The 23069-nt window shown below is 39.2% G+C and overlaps 7 protein-coding genes across 11 annotated transcripts; 5 read left to right on the top strand and 2 right to left on the bottom strand.

Annotated features, from left to right (window-relative positions):
- The first annotated feature begins 32 nt into the window (after nucleotides 1–32).
- On the top strand, nucleotides 33–1775 carry LOC125764518 (la protein homolog). The gene is made up of 3 exons (XM_049428862.1): nucleotides 33–158; nucleotides 302–1235; nucleotides 1309–1775. The coding sequence occupies exons 2-3, from the start codon at nucleotides 309–311 to the stop codon at nucleotides 1594–1596; spliced, it is 1215 nt and encodes a 404-aa protein (XP_049284819.1). The 5' UTR covers nucleotides 33–158; nucleotides 302–308; the 3' UTR covers nucleotides 1597–1775.
- An 18-nt stretch (nucleotides 1776–1793) lies between these two features.
- Nucleotides 1794–2870, bottom strand: LOC125764535 (protein TIPIN homolog). Its single transcript, XM_049428890.1, has one exon. The coding sequence runs from the start codon at nucleotides 2667–2669 to the stop codon at nucleotides 1806–1808; it is 864 nt and encodes a 287-aa protein (XP_049284847.1). The 5' UTR covers nucleotides 2670–2870; the 3' UTR covers nucleotides 1794–1805.
- A 120-nt stretch (nucleotides 2871–2990) lies between these two features.
- On the top strand, nucleotides 2991–6106 carry LOC125764505 (histone-lysine N-methyltransferase SMYD3). Of its 3 annotated transcripts, none has more exons than XM_049428843.1 (6): nucleotides 2991–3309; nucleotides 3451–3833; nucleotides 3901–4145; nucleotides 4835–4962; nucleotides 5034–5514; nucleotides 5608–6106. In XM_049428843.1, exons 2-6 carry the CDS (start codon nucleotides 3724–3726, stop codon nucleotides 6006–6008), a joined length of 1365 nt encoding a protein of 454 aa, XP_049284800.1. In that variant the 5' UTR covers nucleotides 2991–3309; nucleotides 3451–3723; the 3' UTR covers nucleotides 6009–6106. The 3 variants fall into 3 exon arrangements, with proteins under 3 accessions (XP_049284800.1, XP_049284801.1, XP_049284802.1); XM_049428845.1 differs by having other exon boundaries at nucleotides 2992–3309; nucleotides 5614–6106; XM_049428844.1 differs by having other exon boundaries at nucleotides 2991–3833.
- Nucleotides 6098–8016, bottom strand: LOC125764537 (cytochrome b-c1 complex subunit Rieske, mitochondrial). Of its 2 annotated transcripts, none has more exons than XM_049428892.1 (4): nucleotides 7659–8016; nucleotides 7088–7228; nucleotides 6767–7014; nucleotides 6098–6682 (listed from the first exon to the last, which is right to left on the bottom strand). In XM_049428892.1, exons 1-4 carry the CDS (start codon nucleotides 7855–7857, stop codon nucleotides 6464–6466), a joined length of 807 nt encoding a protein of 268 aa, XP_049284849.1. In that variant the 5' UTR covers nucleotides 7858–8016; the 3' UTR covers nucleotides 6098–6463. The 2 variants fall into 2 exon arrangements, with proteins under 2 accessions (XP_049284849.1, XP_049284850.1); XM_049428893.1 differs by having other exon boundaries at nucleotides 7737–8016.
- Nucleotides 8017–9630: 1614 nt separating this feature from the next.
- LOC125764559 (uncharacterized) lies at nucleotides 9631–10524 on the top strand. The gene is made up of 2 exons (XM_049428921.1): nucleotides 9631–9858; nucleotides 9923–10524. Exons 1-2 carry the CDS (start codon nucleotides 9667–9669, stop codon nucleotides 10247–10249), a joined length of 519 nt encoding a protein of 172 aa, XP_049284878.1. The 5' UTR covers nucleotides 9631–9666; the 3' UTR covers nucleotides 10250–10524.
- Nucleotides 10525–11745: 1221 nt separating this feature from the next.
- Nucleotides 11746–12830, top strand: LOC125764560 (uncharacterized). Its single transcript, XM_049428923.1, has 2 exons — nucleotides 11746–12259; nucleotides 12332–12830. Exons 1-2 carry the CDS (start codon nucleotides 12068–12070, stop codon nucleotides 12656–12658), a joined length of 519 nt encoding a protein of 172 aa, XP_049284880.1. The 5' UTR covers nucleotides 11746–12067; the 3' UTR covers nucleotides 12659–12830.
- Nucleotides 12831–12959: 129 nt separating this feature from the next.
- Nucleotides 12960–13839, top strand: LOC125764548 (uncharacterized). 2 transcript variants are annotated; one of them, XM_049428908.1, is made up of 3 exons: nucleotides 12960–13430; nucleotides 13490–13520; nucleotides 13614–13839. In XM_049428908.1, the coding sequence occupies exons 1-3, from the start codon at nucleotides 13182–13184 to the stop codon at nucleotides 13814–13816; spliced, it is 483 nt and encodes a 160-aa protein (XP_049284865.1). In that variant the 5' UTR covers nucleotides 12960–13181; the 3' UTR covers nucleotides 13817–13839. The 2 variants fall into 2 exon arrangements, with proteins under 2 accessions (XP_049284865.1, XP_049284864.1); XM_049428907.1 differs by having other exon boundaries at nucleotides 13490–13839.
- The last annotated feature ends 9230 nt before the right edge of the window (nucleotides 13840–23069 follow it).

Raw genomic sequence — 23069 nt, 5'->3', positions numbered from 1 at the left:
TATAGCTTACCTACAAGTACCTTGGCTCTTACAAATGTCATCCTTGGACGTGCGTTCGGAAAACGCGTGCAAATACACAAACAAGCATTTTCCTGCCGAAATTGTTCCAGTTCGCACGTGAGAAATTAAGCTAAAGACGCTTGTTTTTATAACACCAGGTAACCAATTAATGCCATCTAGTGGTTTGAAACAATCCTACCACCATGTAATCATCTCTGACGAGTGACTACAAATACCGCGTAACATTGGAATCGTCCCGGTAACACCCTAACCTAACATTCCAACCCATCACCACTTGCAGCCAAACGATGACTGAATCGGATGTACAATCGGCCGCAGTGCCAGAGGTGAAGCCGGAGGGAAACGATGAAAACGTTACCTTGACAAACACAGAAGCAGCTATCATCCGCCAGCTGGAGTACTACTTCGGTGATGCCAATCTGGCCAAGGATAAGTTCATGAAGGAGCAGATCGCTCAGAATGATGGCTGGGTACCGATGGATGTGCTGCTAACGTTCAAGCGCCTGAAGTCGATCAGTGAGGACAAGAAGGCGATTGTGGATGCGATTGCCAAATCAGACGAGGGATTGATCGAGGTTAGCGAGGACCGTGAAAAGCTGCGCCGCCATCCGGAGCGTCCGCTGCCCGAGATGAACGAAGAACGGCGCCAGGAGCTTTTCGCACGCACGGTGTACGTGAAGGGTTTTGCTCCACAAAACGGTACCACGATGAATGAGTTGGTAGAATTTTTCGAACCGTACGAAAAGGTGGTCAACATCCTGATGCGCAAGTACCACGACAAACCGACCAAGAAGTACTTGTTCAAGGGCAGTGTGTTCGTGTCGTTTGCCGACAAGGAATACTGCGAAAAGTTTCTCGCCAAAGGACCACTAAAGTACAAGGGCAAGGAGCTGATTTGCAAGATGCAAAACGATTACTATCATTCGAAGCGTGCCGAGCTGAAGCAGCGCGCCGAGAAGATCGAGGAACGGAAGCGCAAGAAGCAGGAAACGGACAACGAGCTTCTCGCGCAACTTCCAACCGGGGCGTGTTTGTTTATGGAAGGTTTCGGCGAGGAAACGACACGTGAATTGATCAAGGAAACAATTCGCGGAGTTGATGAAACGCTGGAGCTGGCTTACGTCGACTATAGGAAGGGCGAGAAGAGTGGTTACGTGCGTTTTACCAAGCAAGACGCGGGTAAACAATTCCTGGAAAAATTGACGGATAAAAAGGTACGTAAAGTAAATGGAGGGTAATGTTTGCTTTCTAGTTGGGCTAATAATCGATCTGCTCGTACGTTTGCAGCTGACGGTAGACAAAACTGAGGTGACGGTTGAATTGCTCGTTGACGAGAAGGAAACAGCATACTTGGCAAAGATAGTTGAAGAACAGGCCAAGTATAAGAGTAATTTGAAAAACAAAGGCAGAGGAAACAGAGGCAACAATTACCGTAACAACCATCACGCTGGACATAAGCGCCGGAAGGAGCAGGGTGGTGACGATGGTGAACCAGCCGCTAAGAAGGATAAGGATGGCACCAAAAAGGAAACGGTTGCTGCTCCTGCTGCAAGCGAAGCAAAGGCCGCTGAGTAAACAAATGGTTTGCTACCAGCGCCAAGTTGAATCGTAGCTCTAAGGAATCGTACTTTAATCGCTACTGTAAGGATAATTTCTGTATACTTTTTTTATAAGACGTTTCTCGCTTGGGAAACAGTTTACTGTATAGCATGTTAACGAATATGTGAAATATAAAATTGCGCGCATTTTAAAGATGTAAAACTTTATTCTAAAGAATTTCTTCACTATTCGGGCGCCAAAGAGGAGGTTTCATTTTCTGTGTTTTCCATTTCGTTAGTGTTCTGCGATTGGGATAGCATGCGAGCTTTTCGTAGCTCTAGTGCCCTCAATCGGTTTGCTTCTATTTTCGCACGAATTTCATCGTTGATTGAAGGTGATTTGGCCGTCTGTTGAGTGTCTTTCAAAGCATTCGCATGGATATCACCATTGTCTGTGGGCTGATAGTTCACTTTATCTTGTCTAAGCGCATCAAACCTGGTGTCTTCCAAGATGTTATCAATGCCGGATGTGTTTCCAACCGATGTTCGACCCCGTGATCGAGCAATCTGCTCCTCTAGCATGCTGTCCAACGGATCGAGCGGTTGGTTCATTTGATTGTCATCCAGCTCGTCCTCACTATGTACGGCGGCCGCCTCGTCCAGCTCCTGCTGCAACAGCCCCGTTCGGTATTTGTTCATGTACATCTGCACCTGCTTTTTGTGACCTAGCTTCTCAATCTTGGCCATGCAATCGTCGAAGTGAAATTTCGGATACAGCCGATGTGCCCAGTGTTCGTAGTGGCGCATCAGTCTGTTCAGATCGGACGCTTCGTGGCCTTTGCCGTGGAATTTAAAATCTTTGAAATGGTCTTTCAGGGCGATTATTCCACGGGGGCCACACAGTTTAGCTTCGTTCAGCATGTTACGGGGATGTTTGGTGGTTTTTTTCTTTACCTCCACCTGCACTGGTTTGGATGGGCCACCAGCTTCGTCGTCGTTGTCAGCTTCTCCGTCCCCTTCCGGAAGTTCTTCTTCGGACGGAATCACCCCATCGTTTTCGTCTTCCACGGCACCACTTTCACTGAACAGATAATCGAGTGGATGAGCCATATTTTTAGGAGAAACAAGAAGCGAATTTTACGTCCGCTGATATGCTCAATCGCCACAGCTATGGTAAAAGCGCGCCATTCATAGCCCAAGGTTGATAGATGTACAGTATCCGCGACAACTTTGCGTATATTTTGATGAAGCAAGACAAGGACTTTTAATTAAATTATAAAACGAAATCGTTTTCCACAAGCCACACCAGAGAGCGAGAGTTAAAATTGTTTAGAATGAGGTGAAATATTATAAAAATCATATTTTTAAAATGAAGCGATGAACGTAGCAATATATACACGAAACCGTTTTGTTGTGATATTTTGACATTTACCGATAAAACATAAACAAACCTACCGCACGTTCGTTCACAAACAACAGCCACGAAATTCAAAACCACTCCGAAAGAAAACGAAAAAAAAATACTGCGTGTGAAATAAAGCAGACTGCTCGTCGAATAGTTGCCGTTATTGGCTAAAAATAAATACAGCATTCAACTGGATTGCGCTAGCTGGCCGTTACATTCAAAACGCAAACGATATTCAAACGGCAAACAGGGAAGTAGCTACCCGCAGAGAATGAAAACGTTACGCATGCATCGTCTATAAAAAGCTGTACGGCTAAAAATAACAACCACCATTCTCCCCGATAAGTATGTAATATTTATGCATTTTGCTGTCTTTCTTTTGCGTCCGAGAGAAACAACACAAACCGAAAAAGAGCATAGTACAGCCAAAGGAATAGGAACCCCTGATTAACATACTTTTTTTTCTCTCTCTCTTCTCGTGCGTAGTTCCAGCCCTTTCACAAACAACCACCGCCTGTCCCGTGAAGCGGTAAACCGACGAGCGTTATTTTTAAAAATCCACCACCTTTTAGCTGTTAATTAGAACAACGAAAGGTTGAGAATACCGTGTTGCGTGCGGGAGACTTTGTGAAAGAAAGGCTGACAATTGTTGGTGGTTGCTCGGAGCTGTACTTGCAAACCATTAGTTGGTTAGTTGTGGTGTCTGATTGTTGTCTAGTTTGACGCTTGCTCTCGCGTTCTCCGTGTCCTGTGCGAAGCATGAAGAAATCCATTCATCGACGGGGGGATGTAATACTGCAGGAGAAACCGTTCGTCTGTGTGCTGGATCCTCGTTATCGTGATTCACGATGTGACCGTTGTTTTAAGGAGTGAGTTAATGCTATGTATTTACGTTTCAGTTAATATAACAATCGATTGTTATCATTCTTCTTTCAGAACCAAAGTGATGAAATGTTCCAACTGTCTGTACGTACGGTACTGTGGCCGTTCATGCCAAAAGGAAGCATGGCCCAACCATAAAGAGGAATGTGAAAAGCTAAAAGTACTACCATCGGGTCTAATCGTACCATCCGCAGCACTGATGATGGCAAGGATTGTGCGTCGTCTACTGAAAGGCGGTGACACCCATAAAGGCTACTACACCTCGAAACTTTACCGCAAATTCAGCGATCTTATGCCACGTAAGTTACATTGAACATTTTTTTGCGCTTCGTTTCTTCGCGGTGCAGCTTTTTACTATCCGCCTTATTTATTTACCTTTCCCATATTAGCGTATTTATAGTCCATTTTGGTTTCATTGCGGCATCTCATTGCATCGTTTCATATCGTTTGAACCTTCAATGCTAGAACCAGGTAGCTTATTGGTATATTGTTTGTCTCAATTAGTTTCTAACTCTCTGTGTGCTGCAGGAAGCATTCCACATTGTGTAACACATTTGAAGGAAAGTTGAAGGTTATTCATACCATCCCCATGACTTTATAACACCCATTCCCTTTCTTTCTAGTACATACAGTTTACATCCAACGATATTTGCCATGATGATACGTTCCAGAGCTAACGGTATCATCAGACACGGGGGGAAAATATGTGAGAAAAATGTATTTTTGAGTGGTTTGCTTCCTTGCTTTGAGTTCCCTACATGTAACAATACTTTTCATGTTTAAATGAACCTATTGACGTGTTATCTGGTTTGCACAATCAAAATGCACGAAGCATCCTGTAAAGGTTGGCACCAAATCCCGGAAAGATTGATGCATCAGTGCAGCTGTGTTGTGCATGGGGTTGTTCCTCTGGTCCTCTCTTTCTCTTCCACTTTACTTATCGACAATCATTAATGATTTGATTCTTTCTAAACTGTACCGAATGTAGATGAGGAAAACATTCAACAAGATTCCAAAAGGATGGATCATTTCGGTACACTGTTCGTGGTGCTGCAGCGATTGTTGGATGAAGCGGCAAGACCGACCAAGATGGAATTGCTTCGAATCTACGGAAAGGTGTGTTTACGCTTGCTAGCGCTTCAATTAATGTTAAACCAAGTGTTTAATGTAATCTTTTTCTCTTAAAGATGTGTATAAACACATTCAATATTCTGGACAACGAAATGAATACTATCGGGACGGGCATGTACATCGGTGCTTCGATCATCGATCACAGCTGTCGGCCGAATGTGGTAGTTTCGTTCGATGGAGAAACGCTACAGATGCGACTGCTGGAAGACTATCCGGAGCAGGAGCTTGATTTTGGCAAGCTTTTCATTTCGTACATCGACCTTATCGATACGACCGACGTTAGAAGGGAACAGCTTGCCGAACGGTACTACTTTCGATGCGAATGTGACCGCTGCCGGGGTGAGCAGGAGGAACAGAAGCGTATGAATGCTGCCGCATGTCCGAATAGCAAATGCGAACAACCGCTCGATCTGAACGATCCGGAGCTGGTACAATGTGCTGTTTGTGGTACATCCGTTACACATTCCGACCGGGAAACGTTCAACGAAATCAGCAGTTTCACACGGGATCATTTAGCGCAAATGAAAAGCGTTGCATGTAAGTTGTAGTAAATTAGTGGCACTGTTCAATCACATACGGAGACGTATGGAGTGAGTTTTAACATTCTTTTTCCTTCCCTTTTCTTACAAGCTACAGATCTCGACGTTAGTCGGTTGTGTTTACAGAAGCAGGAAAATGTTCTACACCGCTACAATGTGCACCACATCAAAACGCTAGAAAATGCAATGGAAAGTGCACTGAACTTGGAGAAATGGAACGAAGCGACCGGATACGCACTGAAGCTGCTAGATGGGTTTCGACACTACTACAGTCCATACCATCCGATGCTTGGGTTAACGTATCTAAAGATTGGTAAATTGCAGCTGTACGAATGTCACTTTGCTGAGGCACTCAAACACCTTCAACAGGCGGCCAAAATTTTGCGTGTCACGCACGGTGAGCAGGCCGAGCTGTACAAACGTGTGCTGATACCATTGCTGTGCGATGCGGCACAAGGAGATCTTGGCCATCTTTCGATAGCGTCTAACTAATTAAACCGGCTTTATAGGGGGAAAACCCCCCGTTTAACTATTATCTGTTTCGGGATTTTATCCTACAAAAAAATAAACGTGATCAAGGATAAACTATAGTAACGTCAATTTTCATCAATTTATTACCCAGTCTGCTGTAATTGTTCTACTATCGGTAAATTGGTTTTGGTTGCATTGTTGCCTCCTGTTGGTTTGGGACGCCTCTTCTAGCGGTCTCTGGGTTTAGGTCGTAGGTCGGATTAAGTTTTGCAAATACTTACAAACACACCCGGCGGTGGCAATCCATGAATCCAACATTCGAATCGCCGAACCATGATTGATTGTTCGGTGTGAATTCCGCTACTCGTTCTGCGATTTGTTCGCACTACTTATTTGAAAGGGGGAGATGCTTTGAACCTTTTTACGCTGGAACTGAAGGTGTGCGGTGTGGAGCGGGAAAGAGAGGATGGAGGTTTTTAACCGACAACAAGGAGACCATCCTCCGGGAACTCATAGTACGGCACTTCCAGGTTTAGCGGAGCCGGACCCTTGCGGATACGGCCGGACGCATCGTAATGGGAACCGTGGCACGGACAGTAGTAGCCACCGAAGTCACCAGCGTTTGCAATCGGCACACAACCAAGATGCGTGCAGACACCGATAACGACGAGCCATTCCGGTTTTTGGACGCGTTCCTAAATGTGCCCCAAAAAGAGAAACAAAAAACAAACAATCGTTGAGTTCTAGTCTAGATAATGGTTTGTTCCTCTTTTACGTACAGCATCGTTCTGGGGATCACGCAGGGTGGCGACCGCGACCGATTGTTCCGCTTCGATCTCGCCTGCCGTGCGGTGACGGATGAACAGGGGCTTACCGCGCCACTTGAACGTCATCGATTTGCCCTCCGGGATGTCAGCCAGCTTGATTTCAATCTTCGACATGGCCAACACATCGGCGGATGCGCTCATCGAGGACACAAACGTCGATACCAGCGATTTTGCGACGTATGCAGTCGATACGGCGGCACCTACAACGGAAAATGGTAGTACACGGTTAGCTAGAAGTCGCGGAAGACATTTTCAACGCTCTAACACACGCACCTCCAACCAACAGGTACGTGAAGGCAGCACGATCATCCGCACTGTCGTTCTTCGCGTTCGGGCGCTTAACCTGGTCGCGACGGTAGTCCGAGAAATCCGGCACACGGATATCGGTGTGGGCGCATCGGATCTGTGTTGCTCCTGTAACAGAAATGAATGTTAAGCTAACATTATCGATTGATCTAGGTACACATTGACATCGGGTAAGGAGCGTTTTGTTCGGTTTGTTTTGATCATTCCGTCATAAGGAAATATGGTGTTGCTTGCTAATGAAAACTTAATTTTGATCGGTTAGTTGAGAAACGAGCAAAACCGCAACATTGTGTATAAGAATTGTTATCCTTCAAACGACATAAAGCAGAAATTTGTGAAGAAATGACCATCCGGTAAGCAACGATTGCATTACATAACGCAAGATTTTGCACCGTGGTTTGTTTTTCACCCGAGATGAGTTGATCCACACGTTCAACTGTCAAACGGGACCATGTCGTCCTTCGTAGAAACAATTATGCAACACGCAAACTTTCCGATATTCCCTACACTCCAGACACGCAAACCCGGATATATTAACCTGTGACGCCAGAAACCACCCGAAGATTGCCGTTCGGCAGACCAGCCCCGGACGAGGCAGAAACGAGAGGAATCTGACCTGCGGCGGATGCAGATTTGCTTTCGGTCTTCGCGGCACCGACGACAGCAGGTTTCAGCCCATTGGTGACGGAATGCGACACTCCGCGGACAGCGGACAGCTTGGCCAGATTGGTCAGCATTGTCGGGGCGCGTATCTTCAGCGGGAGCAGCAACCAACGGTAGGCGTAAAACGGATTCCCGACAGCGGAACACGTACGGGACACTTTTTCGATCGCGCTGGTTTGCAAAAGTTTTGTTCGAAGGAGATAGGGTTTTTTTCCTCTAGCTGCTATGTGTCAAACTGTTGCCAAAAATTTGACAGCGCGTGTGACAGTTTCGAAAATGTTATGCAGCGACTAGACCGTCACTAGTCAGCGAACTATGAAGAAGTTCTTTGCATTTGATACTAATTTTTGTTCATCAGTAATATTTTATCAATGAAGAACAGAATATAATATTTTATCATATTATCTTTCCAGTGTTTCAAGCAAATTGACATTGAAACGATTATCGTAATGACGGAAATACAGGGGTCTCCAACACTTTGTGCTGCACTGTAGCAGGATTTAATCATAAATTCATAAATTAATAGTTTTAGTAGCAGGTTTGGGGAGCCCCGGTGGTGTGTGTGATAAACGGCGCCGGTCCATACGGCTGGACCGGGGATCAAATACCATCCGGACCGTCCCCCCGTAACAAGGACTGGCTATCTAGCTATGTGGTAAAATAAGTCTCGTAAGCCAGAAATGGCTGGCATGAGGCCGTTACGCCAAGAAGAAGAAGAAGAAGTAGCGTTATACGGAAAAGGGTAGTGCGATTTTTTTGTAGTACCAAGGAGGGACTGGAGGAGGGATTTACTCAGCTGTATGTACAGCACATATGTGACGGATTTTTATAACAAATAACTTAGTATGAAATCGTCAGCAGATTTGACAATATATTGAAAATTTGTCATCCTGAAATGCGAATAAAACTTCAGAAGATTCACATAATGGTTGTAACATAGATCGTTTAATATATGCCCTTTGTTCCAACTAGAATAAACCCTCTGCCATCAAGAGTCGGTGTCTAAGCAAATTAAAAACAAATAAACTATTTGATGGCGGTTCATGTATGGCATCGCATTGGAAATATGACTGCAAAAAATGTGTCGATTAACCGTCGAACACTCTGGTAACACGCTCAGAATAGCCAAATTGCAATGGGCCAATGCAGTGCTAGTCTCGTGATCTTGTATAGATAGGTATAACATGTGTGATTAAACGGATTCGGATTAAACGGAGTTATATGCTACATTAACTCATTGTAAATATCAAGTCATACTAATGTATAATGTCATGTCAGGTAAATACAAACAACAGTTGTAATACACACAATAGACAAGCAGGCGAACAAGCAGAGAGTTTTCACGATGGAGACGTACACATTCGAAGACTGCCGACTGCCGACTGACGTTCGTTACTGGAACTATTAAAACTGCTGGAGCACTTGACTTGTATTAACTTTTCTCACCCATCATTGTCTAAATGCATTGTCTAAATGAACATTATCAAATTTTCTTGTGGCTTGTTACATAGGTCAAACACATTATAATGGCTCCAATAGATAAAATCATTTTTAGAAATTGCATACCAATGTGACTTAACAGGGATTAAAGAGCATACATTAAATTCTCTCTAAATAACTCAGCTGCATACTCTTAACTGATAGATCAATTGTATATACTTAATCGTAAAGCATGCTAAGAACCTCATAAATTGTAAAAATAACGATGAGACATTAGTGATTATGTGTTAAGATAAGCAAACAGTAATAATAACAGAACACGCGACACGTGCTACATGAATCAATATGGGATGAAGACTATAAATACTACTGCTACTCCGTAAAAGATAGTCTTGTAATGTACTTGGCTTCGATAAAACACACTGCTAACGGGAGAATATATAATGTTGATCAAATATTTGTATGTTTTGTGCATTGTATCTGTGGCTGGTCTGAAAGTTTCGTTCGAAAACTTTGTGCAACACAGTGGATTTGAAATAGGATCATTCGATCTACGTGTACGAAAGTTCAACCGTAGCACTACGTCATTGAACGGATCGGTCATCCTACACACATGGATAGACAACAGCATCATGGTAGAATAATCCAAAGCTGCAGAATTCGTGTTCGGCAAAACAATAATGAAGTGCATATTGGCAGTTTACATTAGATTTATTTCACAGTCGGCTCGGAAATCAGCAGTTTAACCACTATCCAATGAAGCTGCCATCGTGTGGTACGTGCGACTTTCTAGACAACTTGCAAAAAGGCTATGGGGAATATCTAGAAGGGTGTTCCAATTTACCCGAGATCGGCGAGTGCCCCTTTTCGCCACGAATCATCGACATACGCGATAAGGCTTTCCCAAAGGAAGTAATACCACCGGTAATGCCAAGAGGACTTTGGAAAGCGTTGATAACTGGGAAAATAAATGGACAGGAAGTAATATCTTATCACATACTCGTGAAAGGGTACGATGATTTCTAGCCACCCTTTACCTTATGTTGATATACACATTCTTAAAAATATATTATAATCATTCAAAATGTGAAGTGATTGTTTTAAATTTTGAATATTTGGAAGGTATAAGTGTATTATGCGTCCCGGAGAACGTGAAGAATTATAGCAATGGCGAAGATCAGGAAACTTAGCTGGGTTGTAAATCTTAGCTACCTCGTACTGCAGATGATGTCGCACGTTGAGTTAGATGGTTTGCTGATCCGGTAATGGACATTATTTAAGGTTTGAAGGAAAACGGTTCATCGAAGGTGACGATGCGTTTAACTTGTATGTAGTGATGTTCAGCGTTTATGCTGATAATACTAAGATGTAAATGTAAAAAAATCTTTGATTTGTGTTATTGTTTTCATTAATTTAGTTTGTGGTTTTATTTAATATAAATTCTTTAAACTTTCAAAACAAGCTATATCTATTATAATAGCTTCATTAGCTATTTTTATATTCATTAGCTATTTATTTTATAAGGAGTAAAAGGTGTATATAATTTTAATTCTAAATTGCTCAACTATATACCCCTAAAAGAGGTATTATTTGAATAATTACAAAAAGCCATAAAGCATACTAAGAGCAATCGAATTGTAAAAGCAACTATGCCTTTTCAGTTATTTTTTATTTATTTACTGCTACTGCGTAAAAATTCGCCCTGTAAAGTACTTAGCTTCGATGAAATACGCTGTTAACGAGGGGAAATATAAAGTTGACGAAATCTTTATATATTTTGTGCATTGTATCAGTGACTAGTATTAAGGTTATGCTTGAAAACTTTGTACAACATAGTGGATTTGAAATAACAACTTTTGATTTACGTGTGGATAGACGTATGGATAGACAACAGCATCATGGTAGAATGATCAAAAGCTAGCAGGATTCGTGTTGAGCATCATAATAATGAAGTGTATATTGTGGCGATCTCTGTATATTGTATTATGATCTCTTATAGCGGATTCGCAGATACACGGATTCTAAAATTTGACAGCACTGTGATTTTATAGCACAAAACCTAAGGAAATACTTAAAAATTTGGTTGAAATTAAAGTCAAACCATTTTTTTTTAATTTTTGTTATAGTTTTCCTCTCAAAATCACCTAAAAAGCGGAATAAATTACTATAATAGTGTATCACGGAGACTCACTGTACTTCCAAATATCGCCATCTGTGTGTAAATAGTTGTACTATTGCTCTATCTCTTGTTGGCTTAACGATCCTTAAGGTTATGCCGATCATTTCTTTGTACGGGGGATGCAGGGACAGTGCTGGCAGTAGACAGGAGAGAAATTTATGTGAACATACATAACTAAATAAATTCCGTTTTTAAAAGAAGAAGCTACGGAGGATGCTACGTTCCGGATGGAATTTGATACCCGCTCTTGTCGTGTGGAGCCGGCGCCGTTTGTGACAAACACCACCGTGCCACGTACTAATACTAATTAGCTAAAAATATTTTAAATACTACGGGTGGGAAATGAGAAGGAGCAATACCAGCGTTACGGCAAATGATGATAAAAAAATGATAACATTTTCTGAGCTATTGCTTATGTGGTGAAATGCATAAATTCTTTATTAGAGTTATACGCGTGCGTGATCTGCGCCCATAAATGTTTCCACCGGCTCAAATGGATAAGCGAACTGTTTCCAACTTTTGACACGTGACTAATCAACTAATCAAATAATTATGTGCCATTGGATGATATTATTATTAGGGTTTACAACACTTTGCTAGACTACTATAAACATCCCAGTAAAGATCCATTCCATTTGCGTGGGGATACTATTGATGGAAGCATCATGTTGAAAGCTTTCCTCTACGCCGTGTGCATAGTTTCTGCCGGTAGTTTAAAGGTGGTTTTTGAAAACTTTGTACAACTTTCCGGTTTCGACATACTACTAGCGGATTTACGCGTACGAAAATTCAACCGCACCATGACGGTACTGAACGGGTCGTTTATCGTACTTAATCCGCTGAATAACTCTCTTGAGGTAGGACATACGAAACCTGTTTGCTGGAGTTAAACAAACTTATGCAATTTAAACAATCGTTTGGCTTTGCAGCTCACGCTAGATTTATTTCACAGTCGGCTCGGAAACCAGCAGTTCAATCACTATCCAATGAAACTACCTGCATGTGGTTGTTGTGATTTTTTCGACAACTTACAAATGAACTACGAGAGGCAGGTGTCTGTGATTGAAAATTTACCGGAAATAGGAGAATGTCCGTTTTCTCCACGCCACGTCAACCTGATCGATTTCGCATTTCCACAGGAAGTGGTGTCAACGGTAATGCCCAGGGGTCTTTGGAAAGCATTGGTAACGGCAAAGCTTGATGGAAAGGAGATAGTGACTTACTATTTTCTTGTCAAAGGATATGATGATTTTTAGATGTATAAAAAATTTAGTTATGTTTTGACCGGGGTTATTAGTGAGGAGGTTATTACTGGTGAAGAAACATTTAAACAAAATATAAAAATAAATTTACTTTGCTTTCAATTCGTATTGTAAATAGTGCAACGCGTTTACATTTAGGATTTTATTTCTTTGCAGTAAAGATAAATTCGATTTGAAATAAAAGATACATTTTTTGAGCTGATGTGTACGTTACCCCACGTTTGTAACATTTGTATCTTTGGCGCCGATACTGATAAGAACTCTCTTTTACATAATTGTAAAATTATCCTTTTCAGTTTATCAGCTTTTCAGAATTATTTGTTAAGTATATTAATCTGAGAGGATCACGTGGATCCTTTCAAACAGCAAACATTAATTACAAATGTTTACTTTATTTTGCTGCATGTCTAGTGTAGATCAGATCATGTGGACGTATTAAGTTGATGCACGTGCTGATAAATACCAACGCAAGGTTCTACTAAAAAAACGCACATAAATACTAAATTTTGCAGTGAAAATGTATGTAGTATTGCCAAAGTCTTCTGGCATTGTAAAACCATCGCCAATGACAGGGTTATGGATCATAATTTTGCTGTATTATTGCAGTGCTGCGGTATGTTGTATAAAAATAAATTTCGAAAGCATTGAGCAAACCTTTGGTGAAGATTTTATGGTGTGCGATGTGCGGGTACGCAAGTTTAATAGAACGAGCAGTGTTTTGAATGGTACCTTCTATGTTTTGCACGACACGACCAACGATGTGAAGGTATGATAAATGCTTAGAATGCAATCTAAACAGCTTACTAATGATTACTCGTTTTATAGTACCAAGTTGATATGTACTACAGTCGTCTCGGTAATCAACAATATAACTATATGCCAATGAAACTACCGTCCGCCGGCATATGTGCATTCGTTAATAATTTGCATTCGTCTTTCCCTGAGATAGCGGCGATCTTCGTCAATTTTCCTGGTGTCAATGAGTGCCCTATCACCGCCAGGGAAATACACGTTTTAGATCAAGAATTTCCATCGACGATGTGGCCAGTGGTAATGCAAAAAACGGGCCTGTGGAAGTTGGACATAATTGGTGTGTTAAGGAAAACGTCCCATCTTGCATTTAACATCGTCCTGAGGGCTACCAATGATTGAGGGCTGTCGGAACCGTACAAAAGCAAACAATTTAGGACATCGGGTGTCGCAATTTAGTGCAACAATTTATAAGTAAAATTGTATGTACTAACAAAATGTACTAACTGTGGACTAAATGTAACTAATTTCTACGGGAGTTAAATGAAATATAGCGATGGATCCATCTACATATATGTCGGCTTATTGTAGTTATCCTTCTGCTTACTAACGAAATTTTATAAACTGTATCAGTTAATGATGTTACCAACTATTGCGAAAGCATTTAAACAAACTGCACTCTCTAGTCTTTTCGTACGAAAAGCAAAATAACGGAAAAAGGTAACAAGACTTCACAAGTTGTTTGTGTGCACTGGGTATGCTCAATATCCATATCCAAATCTTTAATAATATTTTGAGAAGAAAAACCAGAACATCCAAACAGAAGCGTTGAAAGAAGAATGTAAAGAGTAGTTCATTGTTTCGCCATGAAAGATAAATGTTTTACGGAAGATTGCCAACCCTTCCATACAGCGTTTAGATTCGTTCAACAATTTTTCTTGTTGTAGTCTGCAGGCCAAGGACCTGCTCCAATAATTTTGAGCTCAAAACGAAGGAGTAGTCGTCTTTCAAGCCCACAAAATTCCAATTTTCCATCTGCTTTTATAAACGTTCGTTTTTTTGAAAGCTTGCAAAGCTTAATAACTCGAAGTATGTCTGATTTATTATAGCTTTTTATTGGGGTTTCAAGCACAAAATGGCTGAAAAAATTGAGGCATACTTGATATAAGCAACAAGTGTATTTTGTCATTTTATTCGTCCGTACAGATTTGCTGATACCTGATGAACACAAATAGTTTGAATTCTTCTCATCCGTGCAGTGGAACACTTGTCATCAATGTGAGTTGATTTAGCAAAAAATAGCAGTAATACGATTCGCCTTATGTGATGGTTTCAAAATGAGACGTAACATACTAGTGAGATTATTTTAATAGGCAATAATAATTGCAAGTTATGTTACACAGCAAAGATCGGCTGATAAAATGACGCTCATATAAAAGCTTACATCGAGTGCATCGAAACGTTCAGTTGACAAGTGATTTCCTTTTTAAAAAAAATGTTGAAAAAGATACTAATGATAGTTGTGTTCATGTTTGCATTGCTTTGTTGCAACCGTCAGTCATTTGGAATAAAGTTAACGATGGAAAGTTTTGAACAAACGCTTGGTCAAGATTTAATGTTGCTTGATCTACGAGTTAGAAAATACAACAGAACAACCTCTGTATTAAACGGTACTATTCACGTGCATCAGGAAATAACTAACGACTATCGGGTACGGTGTAAATTATGAGTGATTTTGTTGAATCGATGTGAAGCCAACTAACATTGTACGATAAAGTTTCATTTAGATATATTTTACAGTAGACTTGGTAATCAACAGTTCAACCATATGCCGATAAAGCTGCCAACGGCTGGAATATGTGATTTTGTAGATAATTTATATAGAAACTATCCAGAACAGATGACAATTATAGACAACGGTCCTGAGAGGGAGGAATGCCCATTAAAAATTCGGACGATGTATGTCTTTGATAAAGAATTTCCTACCGAAATAATACCAAAGACAATAATTAGGAACGGTCTATGGAAAGCGTTAGTGCGGTGTTATTTCAGTGGAATCGAGATCCTCAGCTATAACTTAGTTTTGAAAGCTACTGATAACTAAGGAGTGTTAAATATTGCTGTTTTCTATGTAGCATGAGAATACAATTTCCATTGTAATGTATTATTTTCAAGATATCCGAAGATATGATGAAGAGTAAAGTTTAATATTGCAATCGATAATAAAAATGTTATTTGTTAGTCGTTAATAATGTGCAATTGAAGAAATACATCAATTTGTACAATATGTTAATGTATAAAACACCCTCTTGCATTTGAGAGAGTTTCAGGATATCCATGAGTACAGTTTGGGTATAAAGCTTTAGCTGAAGCATATTGCTGTAAGATTATTTATACTGTAAGATTTACTTTTTGATTTTTGATTCGTAGTATTTCTATGTATGAGTAGCAATTTCTTCAAAAAAAAAACCATCGCTTTAAATCAGTTAGCAACAAGCAATAATAGCCTTCCAATTCGATGCAACAAATACACGGAAAAAGAAAACAAAATGCACAAACACTAAACCAAACATTACACTCAAAGATTAAAGTTGCGTGCTATGTAGAATATGTTTTAGACTACAGTTTGATGAACGATTTCGTACCAACGACTATAAGGTAAGTAGAATTTTGGAGATAAAACATTTTAAGTAGATATCTTATTTACTATTTTAACATTGAACGTTACAGTTTTATTTGGATCATGTGCCTATCAAACTGCCAACCGCTGGAATATGTGACTTTATTGATAATTTGTACGAAAACTATGGCGAGTACATGGACATTCTCGGTAAGGACCTTGTAAAGTACAACGTGTTTCTAAAAGCTACTTATAATTGAAGAGAATAATTTGCGTGTTTTAGTAATTAGTAAAGTATTACGTGAGCGAATAACATATCAAGTTATCATGCTTTATTGCAATTCGTTATTACGGGACATACGACAAGCCATGTGCTGAAATTATATATGTACATACGAATAGCGAAATTCAAACAGCTGGTGAGATTACGCAGGATCAGGTGTCTCAATATGGAGCAGAAGGTTTTTCTACTGAATACGTTTTTTCTCCTCACATTGTGGTACATTGTTTCGGAGTGTAACCCGAGGTTCTCTGATATAAGAAGAGTTACAGCTTTGTTCGGGTACCTGTAGAAGAGAGAGAGAGTGTGTGGGAGTTGGATTCCAATATATCACTTGTGCTGGAAACCCGCCGAATCTTTCAGGAATCTCTACAACGTACCCATGTTCTCAAGAACAGTGATTCAGTAGATGGTGTACATCCCATTCGACCCGTATGCACCATGTTCCACGAAACTCATATGCTAAAATACAGAGTCAGAGATTCCGAGATCCAAAAATCGTAAGGACAACATCCAACGTTGACTGGAGAAATATCCAAGTACTTATCTAAACTCGCTACTACGTTCCACGCTATACCTATTAGTAAATGGAAAGCTTCGCCATGGAGAGCTTTATAGCAAATGGAACGGGTTTATTGCAAACACTTTCGATCACAAATTTGCGATGTGTCGAAGAGTAAACGGAACCTGGACAAGTTTCCTCAAAACAATACGTCGTTATGGTGCGAAACTCGTCGTCCCCTCATTTAATGTGCTGCGTTTTGCTACTGAAGAAAATGTAAGAAATGTGTGAAATAAAATAAATATAGAGGCTGAATAAATTTTTTATAAAAAAAAATTATGACACCACTCTGCTTGGCAGCATGACTTGCATATGTTGCTTCGACAAGTTCGTGTAGCGTGCGATCAGTGTTACTAAAAAGTATTATTTTTCTCTTTTTTGTGCCGTAACCATTAATGAGGAAAATTATCAGTAATCTTTAAATGAACATTACTGCACTTGTGATGTAATTTATAAATACAAGCAGTATTTAAAAACTGAGTGGGAATATGTAAATCGCATGTACGTGCTATCTTCAATGTATTGCTTGTTTCGATTGTAAATAGCATAATCAGAATATGGTATAAAAGGTTTCATCGAATATTTTTATGCACACAGTTTGACACCAACTCTGTATCTACACAAAATGCAGTGCAGGATACATTTGGTGATCGTTGTGAAGATTGCATTGCTATCTTGCCACTGCCAAGCGTTTGGTGTAAAAATAAGCTTAGAAAGTATTGAACAAAATCTAGGTTACGCCATTTTGTTGAGTGAAATACGCATCAGAAAGTATAACCGAACAACAACGGTTGCAAACGGTACCATTCACATGTATCAGGAGTTAAGTAACGACTATGAGGTATGGTGAATATTGGAAGAAAATTTGATAAACGTAAAAGTGTTTCTATATGATTTAATATGTTCTATTGTCATATTGATCATTACAGCATAGTTTAGACATGTTCTACAGTCGGCTCGGTAATCAACAGTTTAACCACATGCCGATGAAACTTCCAACCGTGGGATTATGCGACTTTGTAGATCATATATACAAAAATTATCCTGGATACATGAGCTACTTTGTGAATGGGCCAGAAGAAGGCTAATGTCCTATCAGAAAACGAGACATACACGTGATTGATACCGAATTTCCTTCCGAAGTGGTACGGCCATTACTTGTAAGGCATGGTTTGTACAAAGCCGTTATACGCGGATATCTGTATGGAAAGGAGGTCTTAAGATATACTGTGATTGTAAAAGCTATGGACGGGTGAACTGGGTGAGTCGTGTTAATAGTTGAAATGTTTTTGCAATGTGTCGGGCATTATGTTAAAGAATTAAATAAAAAGACTCTAGCATGTATGTATAGTGGGCAAGTTCGCTTCGTGTAATTTGTATTTCGCTGTAATTTTTAAAAATTTCAGCTCGAATTTGATGAAAACTAAGCTGTTTGCGATTTATTATTGTTAATAATAATGTATAGCCCCTATTTTGGAAAATATTTGTTTAAAATATCGTTAAAAAAAAAATGCAATACCTCAACTCTTCAACCCTCCATTATGTAAACAGTCCGCCATTTGACATTCCATATCAATGGTTCGCGATTCTATATCAATTTTTGGGTGATTCGCTAACATATAGTGGATATTCCCATACAAATGGTCGCATATTTCATATTCGCTTGCGTGATTCCTTAAAGTAGGGTCTCCTAATGCTATCATTTTCATTTCGCTGTAATGATAAAAAAGTACTTCTATTTGTCTTTTTTTTCGTGCTGTAGCTATATTATGAGAAAAGGTATCAGCAATCTTTTAATGTACGGTTTGAAATCAATGTAATTGCGATGTAATTTAAATTGCAAACATAATTCAAAAAGTGAGATGCAGATTACAATTGCATGCTATTTTCAATATTCTGTTAATTGCGCAATAAGAACATGGTATAAAAGTTTTCAACGGCCACTTGTATCCATTCAGTTTGCCAGTGATTTTCTTTACATAATGGAGGTTAGTAGACCAGTGGTAGTTATTTTGTTAATTGCACTGTTATCTTGCCAATGTCAAGCGTTTGGTGTAAAAATAAACTATGAAAGTATTGAACAAAATCTAGGTCAGGACATTTTGCGAACTGATGTACGCGCCAGAAAGTATAACCGTACATCAACGGTTTTAAATGGTACTTTTCACATTTATAAGGAGTTAAACAACGACTACCAGGTACGGAAAATGTTGGCATACAATTAATTAAATCGATATGATGTTGATAGGTTTATTAGTTTCTTTTTTAAAATTCTTCATTACAGTGTCAATTAGATGTATTTTACAGTCGACTCGGTAATCAACAGTTTAACCATATGCCGATGAAGGTTCCTACCGCGGGATTGTGCGACTTTATAGATCATATATACAAAACTTATCCTGGCATCCCTGCTATGTTTGTGAACGCACCAGTAGAAGGCGAATGTCCCATAACACCACGAGACATACACGTGTTTGATGTGGATTTTCCTAGCGAAGTCGTACCGCCATTACTTGTAAGGAACGGTTTGTACAAAGCCGTTTCGCGCGCTTATCTCCATGGACAGGAGGCCATAAGATATACTACGGTTGTAAAAGTTATGGACGGGTGAACTGTGTGAGTCGTATTTATAGTTAAAATGTTTTTGTAATGTGTCGGGTATCATGTTAAAGAATTGAGTAAAATATTGTAACGTGAGTTGTATTTTTTTTTAAAGTTTGTTTAATGTGCATGCATTTGTATAAATTTTTCCTTTAGTTGATTTTTTTATAGTTGCAATTTCTTCCTACTAAACTGCCTGTTCCTGAGTATAGTCGGTTCATTGAGTTCTTCCGTTGTCCAATTGTCCAATGTCCAGTTGTCCAATGTCCAGTTGTCCAATGTCCAATTGTCCAATGTCCGATTGTCCAATGTCCAATTGTCCAATGTCCAATTGTCCAATGTCCAGTGTTGTAAATATCGAATATCGCAAACTCCTCCGAAACGGCTGCACCGATTTATACGAAATTCTCTCATATTCGACAGGTATGAGAACAGGTTTTTCAGTACTTTTGGTTTTGCTAGCTGACCTGTGGTCAATGTAATTCGTTCTTTTCTGCTTTTTTACGGGGATTTTGACAGTTAATACGGGCTACGGTGGTTCTTTCGCCACGTTTCCAAGAATGACCCAGAAACTGAATATTCGGCTCATCCTAAAGTGGTAATCGCTGCAATGGCCAATGAATATCCACATTGTCACCTGCTCAAATTTAAACTAGAATCAGGTGTGATGCGTTAAACCTCAGAAGAGTTTTTTTTCTACCGCCACAGCCTTTGAAGAGTTTTCTTACCGACACAGATTCAGAATTCACCGATTCTCCGATAATTTTTTAAAATTTTTTTGAGTGTTTCTAATGAATAATTCTGCAATTTATGTCTAGAGTTGTTAAGGGAATTTTTATTATGTGAAGACTAAACATAAAAAATGTACACTGGAAAACATTAATTACAAAATATATTTTTATCGGCAAAGCTAGGTTTGCGGGGTAAGCTAGTTTAATGATAAAAAATACTAGTATCTATTACTGTTTCATGCCGTAACCATTATGAGAAAAAAGAATCAGCAATATTTTAATGTACAGCTTGTAATCATTGTACTTGTGATGTAATTTAAATTGCAAACATAATTCAAAAAGTGAGAGGCAGATTACAATTGCATGCTATTTTCAATATTCTGTTACTTGCGTAATAAGAATATGGTATAAAAGTTTTTAACGGCCACTTGTATCCATTCAGTTTGCCGGTGATTTTGTTTACAAAATGAAGTTTAATAGACCAGTAATAGTTACTTTGTTGATTGTCCTGCTATCTTGCCAATGTCAAGCGTTTGGTATAAAAATAAACTTTGAGAATATTGAACAAAATCTAGGATACGACATTTTGTTGAGTGATGTTCGCGCCAGAAAGTATAACCGAACAACAACGGTTGCAAACGGTACTATGCATATGTATAAGGAGTTAAGTAACGACTATGAGGTATGGTGAATATTGGAAGAAAATTTGATAAACGTAAAAGTGTTTCTATATGAGTTAAAACGTGCTATTGTATAATTGATCATTGCAGCATAGCTTAGACATATTCTACAGCCGGCTCGGTAATCAACAGTTCAACCACATGCCGATAAAGCTTCCAACCGCGGGAATATGTGACTTTGTAAATTATTTACACCAGCATTATCCCCGTGTTCCTGCTATGTTTGTAAATGGACCTGCAAAAGGAGAATGTCCCATAAAAGTACGAGATATACACGTGTTTGATATGGAATTTCCTTCCGAAATCGTACCGCCATTAATTGTAAGGCATGGTTTGTACAAAGCCGTTATACGCGCCTATCTCCATGGAAAGGAGGTTATACGATATACTGTGATTTTAAAAACTATGGACATTTGAACTGGATGAGTCGTGTTAATAGTTGAAAGAATTAAATAAAAAGACTGTAACATGGCAATTGCGCGCAATTGCATAAAAATTTCGGGTGATTTGCTAATAAATTGTGGGTATTCCCATATGAATGGTGGCGCATTTCATATTCGCTTGCGTGATTCCTTAAAGTAGGCTCGCCTAATGCTATCATTTGCATTTCGCTGTAATGAAAAAATATACTGCTATTTTTCTCTTTTTCATGTTGTAGCTATTGTTAGAAAAAGTATCAGCAATCTTTTAATGTACTGCTTGCAATTAATGTAGTTGTGATGCCATTTATTACGTGGAATTATATGCTTATAATTGTATAATTATAACGCCTGGCGTCGGAATAAGTGCCTCCCTCTTAACCGTTGTGTCAATGACCAAATTTACAACTCCATCTCTACGACTGGCATACCCGGGTATCCCATACATTTTGTATGGAAAATGGAACTTTTTCGTCTTAAAACTGTAATAGCTCAGGCTGTATTGAATATTAAAATTTTTAATTTTAAATCTCTGCAAGATAAAAGAGAATTAAAATGTCTAGAGGTACATACCAAATTTTTTCCACTACGACGTTTCTGTAAATAGTTATTCGAGTTTCAAAATCAACATCATACCCGGGTATCCGGTTGTAGAGTTGACGGTTAATGGTTTTTTGTTAAATTTCAAAACAATGTTCGTTAAAAATGCGGCTGAGTGTTAATAATAATAATTAAATATAAATAAATAAATAAAAGGGAAAATGATGATACAAGCACTGCAAATATTGAATGATGAATACTATTGCTATCTTTCACTTTTTCGCGCCGTAACTATTATGAGAAAAGGTATCAGCAATCTTTTGATGTACAGCTTTTAGTTAATGTACTTGTGATGCAATTTAAAAGCAAACATAATTCAAAAAGTGATTGACAGATTACAGTTTCATGCTATGTCCAATATTCTTTTAATTATAGACTGCGTAATAAGAACATGGTATAAAAGTTTTCATCGGCCACTTGTATCCATTCAGTTTGCCAGTGATTTTCTTTACAAACATGGACTTTAGTAGACCAGTGGTAGTTATTTTGTTGATTGTCGTGCTATCTTGCCATTGTGAAGCGTTTGGTGTAAAAATAAGCTTTGAAAGTATTGAACAAAATCTAGGTCACGACATTTTGTTGAGTGAAATACGCATCAGAAAGTATAACCGAACAACAACGGTTGCAAACGGTACCATTCACATGTATCAGGAGTTACCTAGAGACTATCAGGTACGGAAATTTTTGGCATACAATTTACAAAACCGATATTAGGTTGATAGACTTAGTAGTTGTTTTTTTTTTAATTACAATTCTTCATTACAGTGTCAATTAGATGTATTCTACAGCCGGCTCGGTAATCAACAGTTTAACCACATACCAATGAAGCTTCCAAATGCGGGATTGTGTGACTTTAAAGATTACATATACAAAAACTATCCCAGGTACATGAGCTTTTTTGAGAATGGAGCACAAGAAGGCGAATGTCCGATCAAAGTACGAGACATGCACTTATTTGATAAAGAATTTCCTTCCGAAGCAGTGCCGCCATTACTTATAAGGAATGGTTTGTACAAAGCGTTAGTAATTTGTTTGCTTCATGGAACGGAGGTCTTGAGCTTTTCTATGATTTTAAAAGCAACTGATATCTGAACCGGGTGAGTTGTGTTAATAGTTGAAATGTTGTTGCTTTGTGTGAAAGAACAATTTAAAAGATGAATGA

This window comes from Anopheles funestus, chromosome 2RL, assembly GCF_943734845.2.
Source record: "Anopheles funestus chromosome 2RL, idAnoFuneDA-416_04, whole genome shotgun sequence".
In the NCBI taxonomy this organism is placed as follows: domain Eukaryota; kingdom Metazoa; phylum Arthropoda; class Insecta; order Diptera; family Culicidae; genus Anopheles; species Anopheles funestus.
This window is presented reverse-complemented; position numbering and strand designations above follow the sequence as displayed.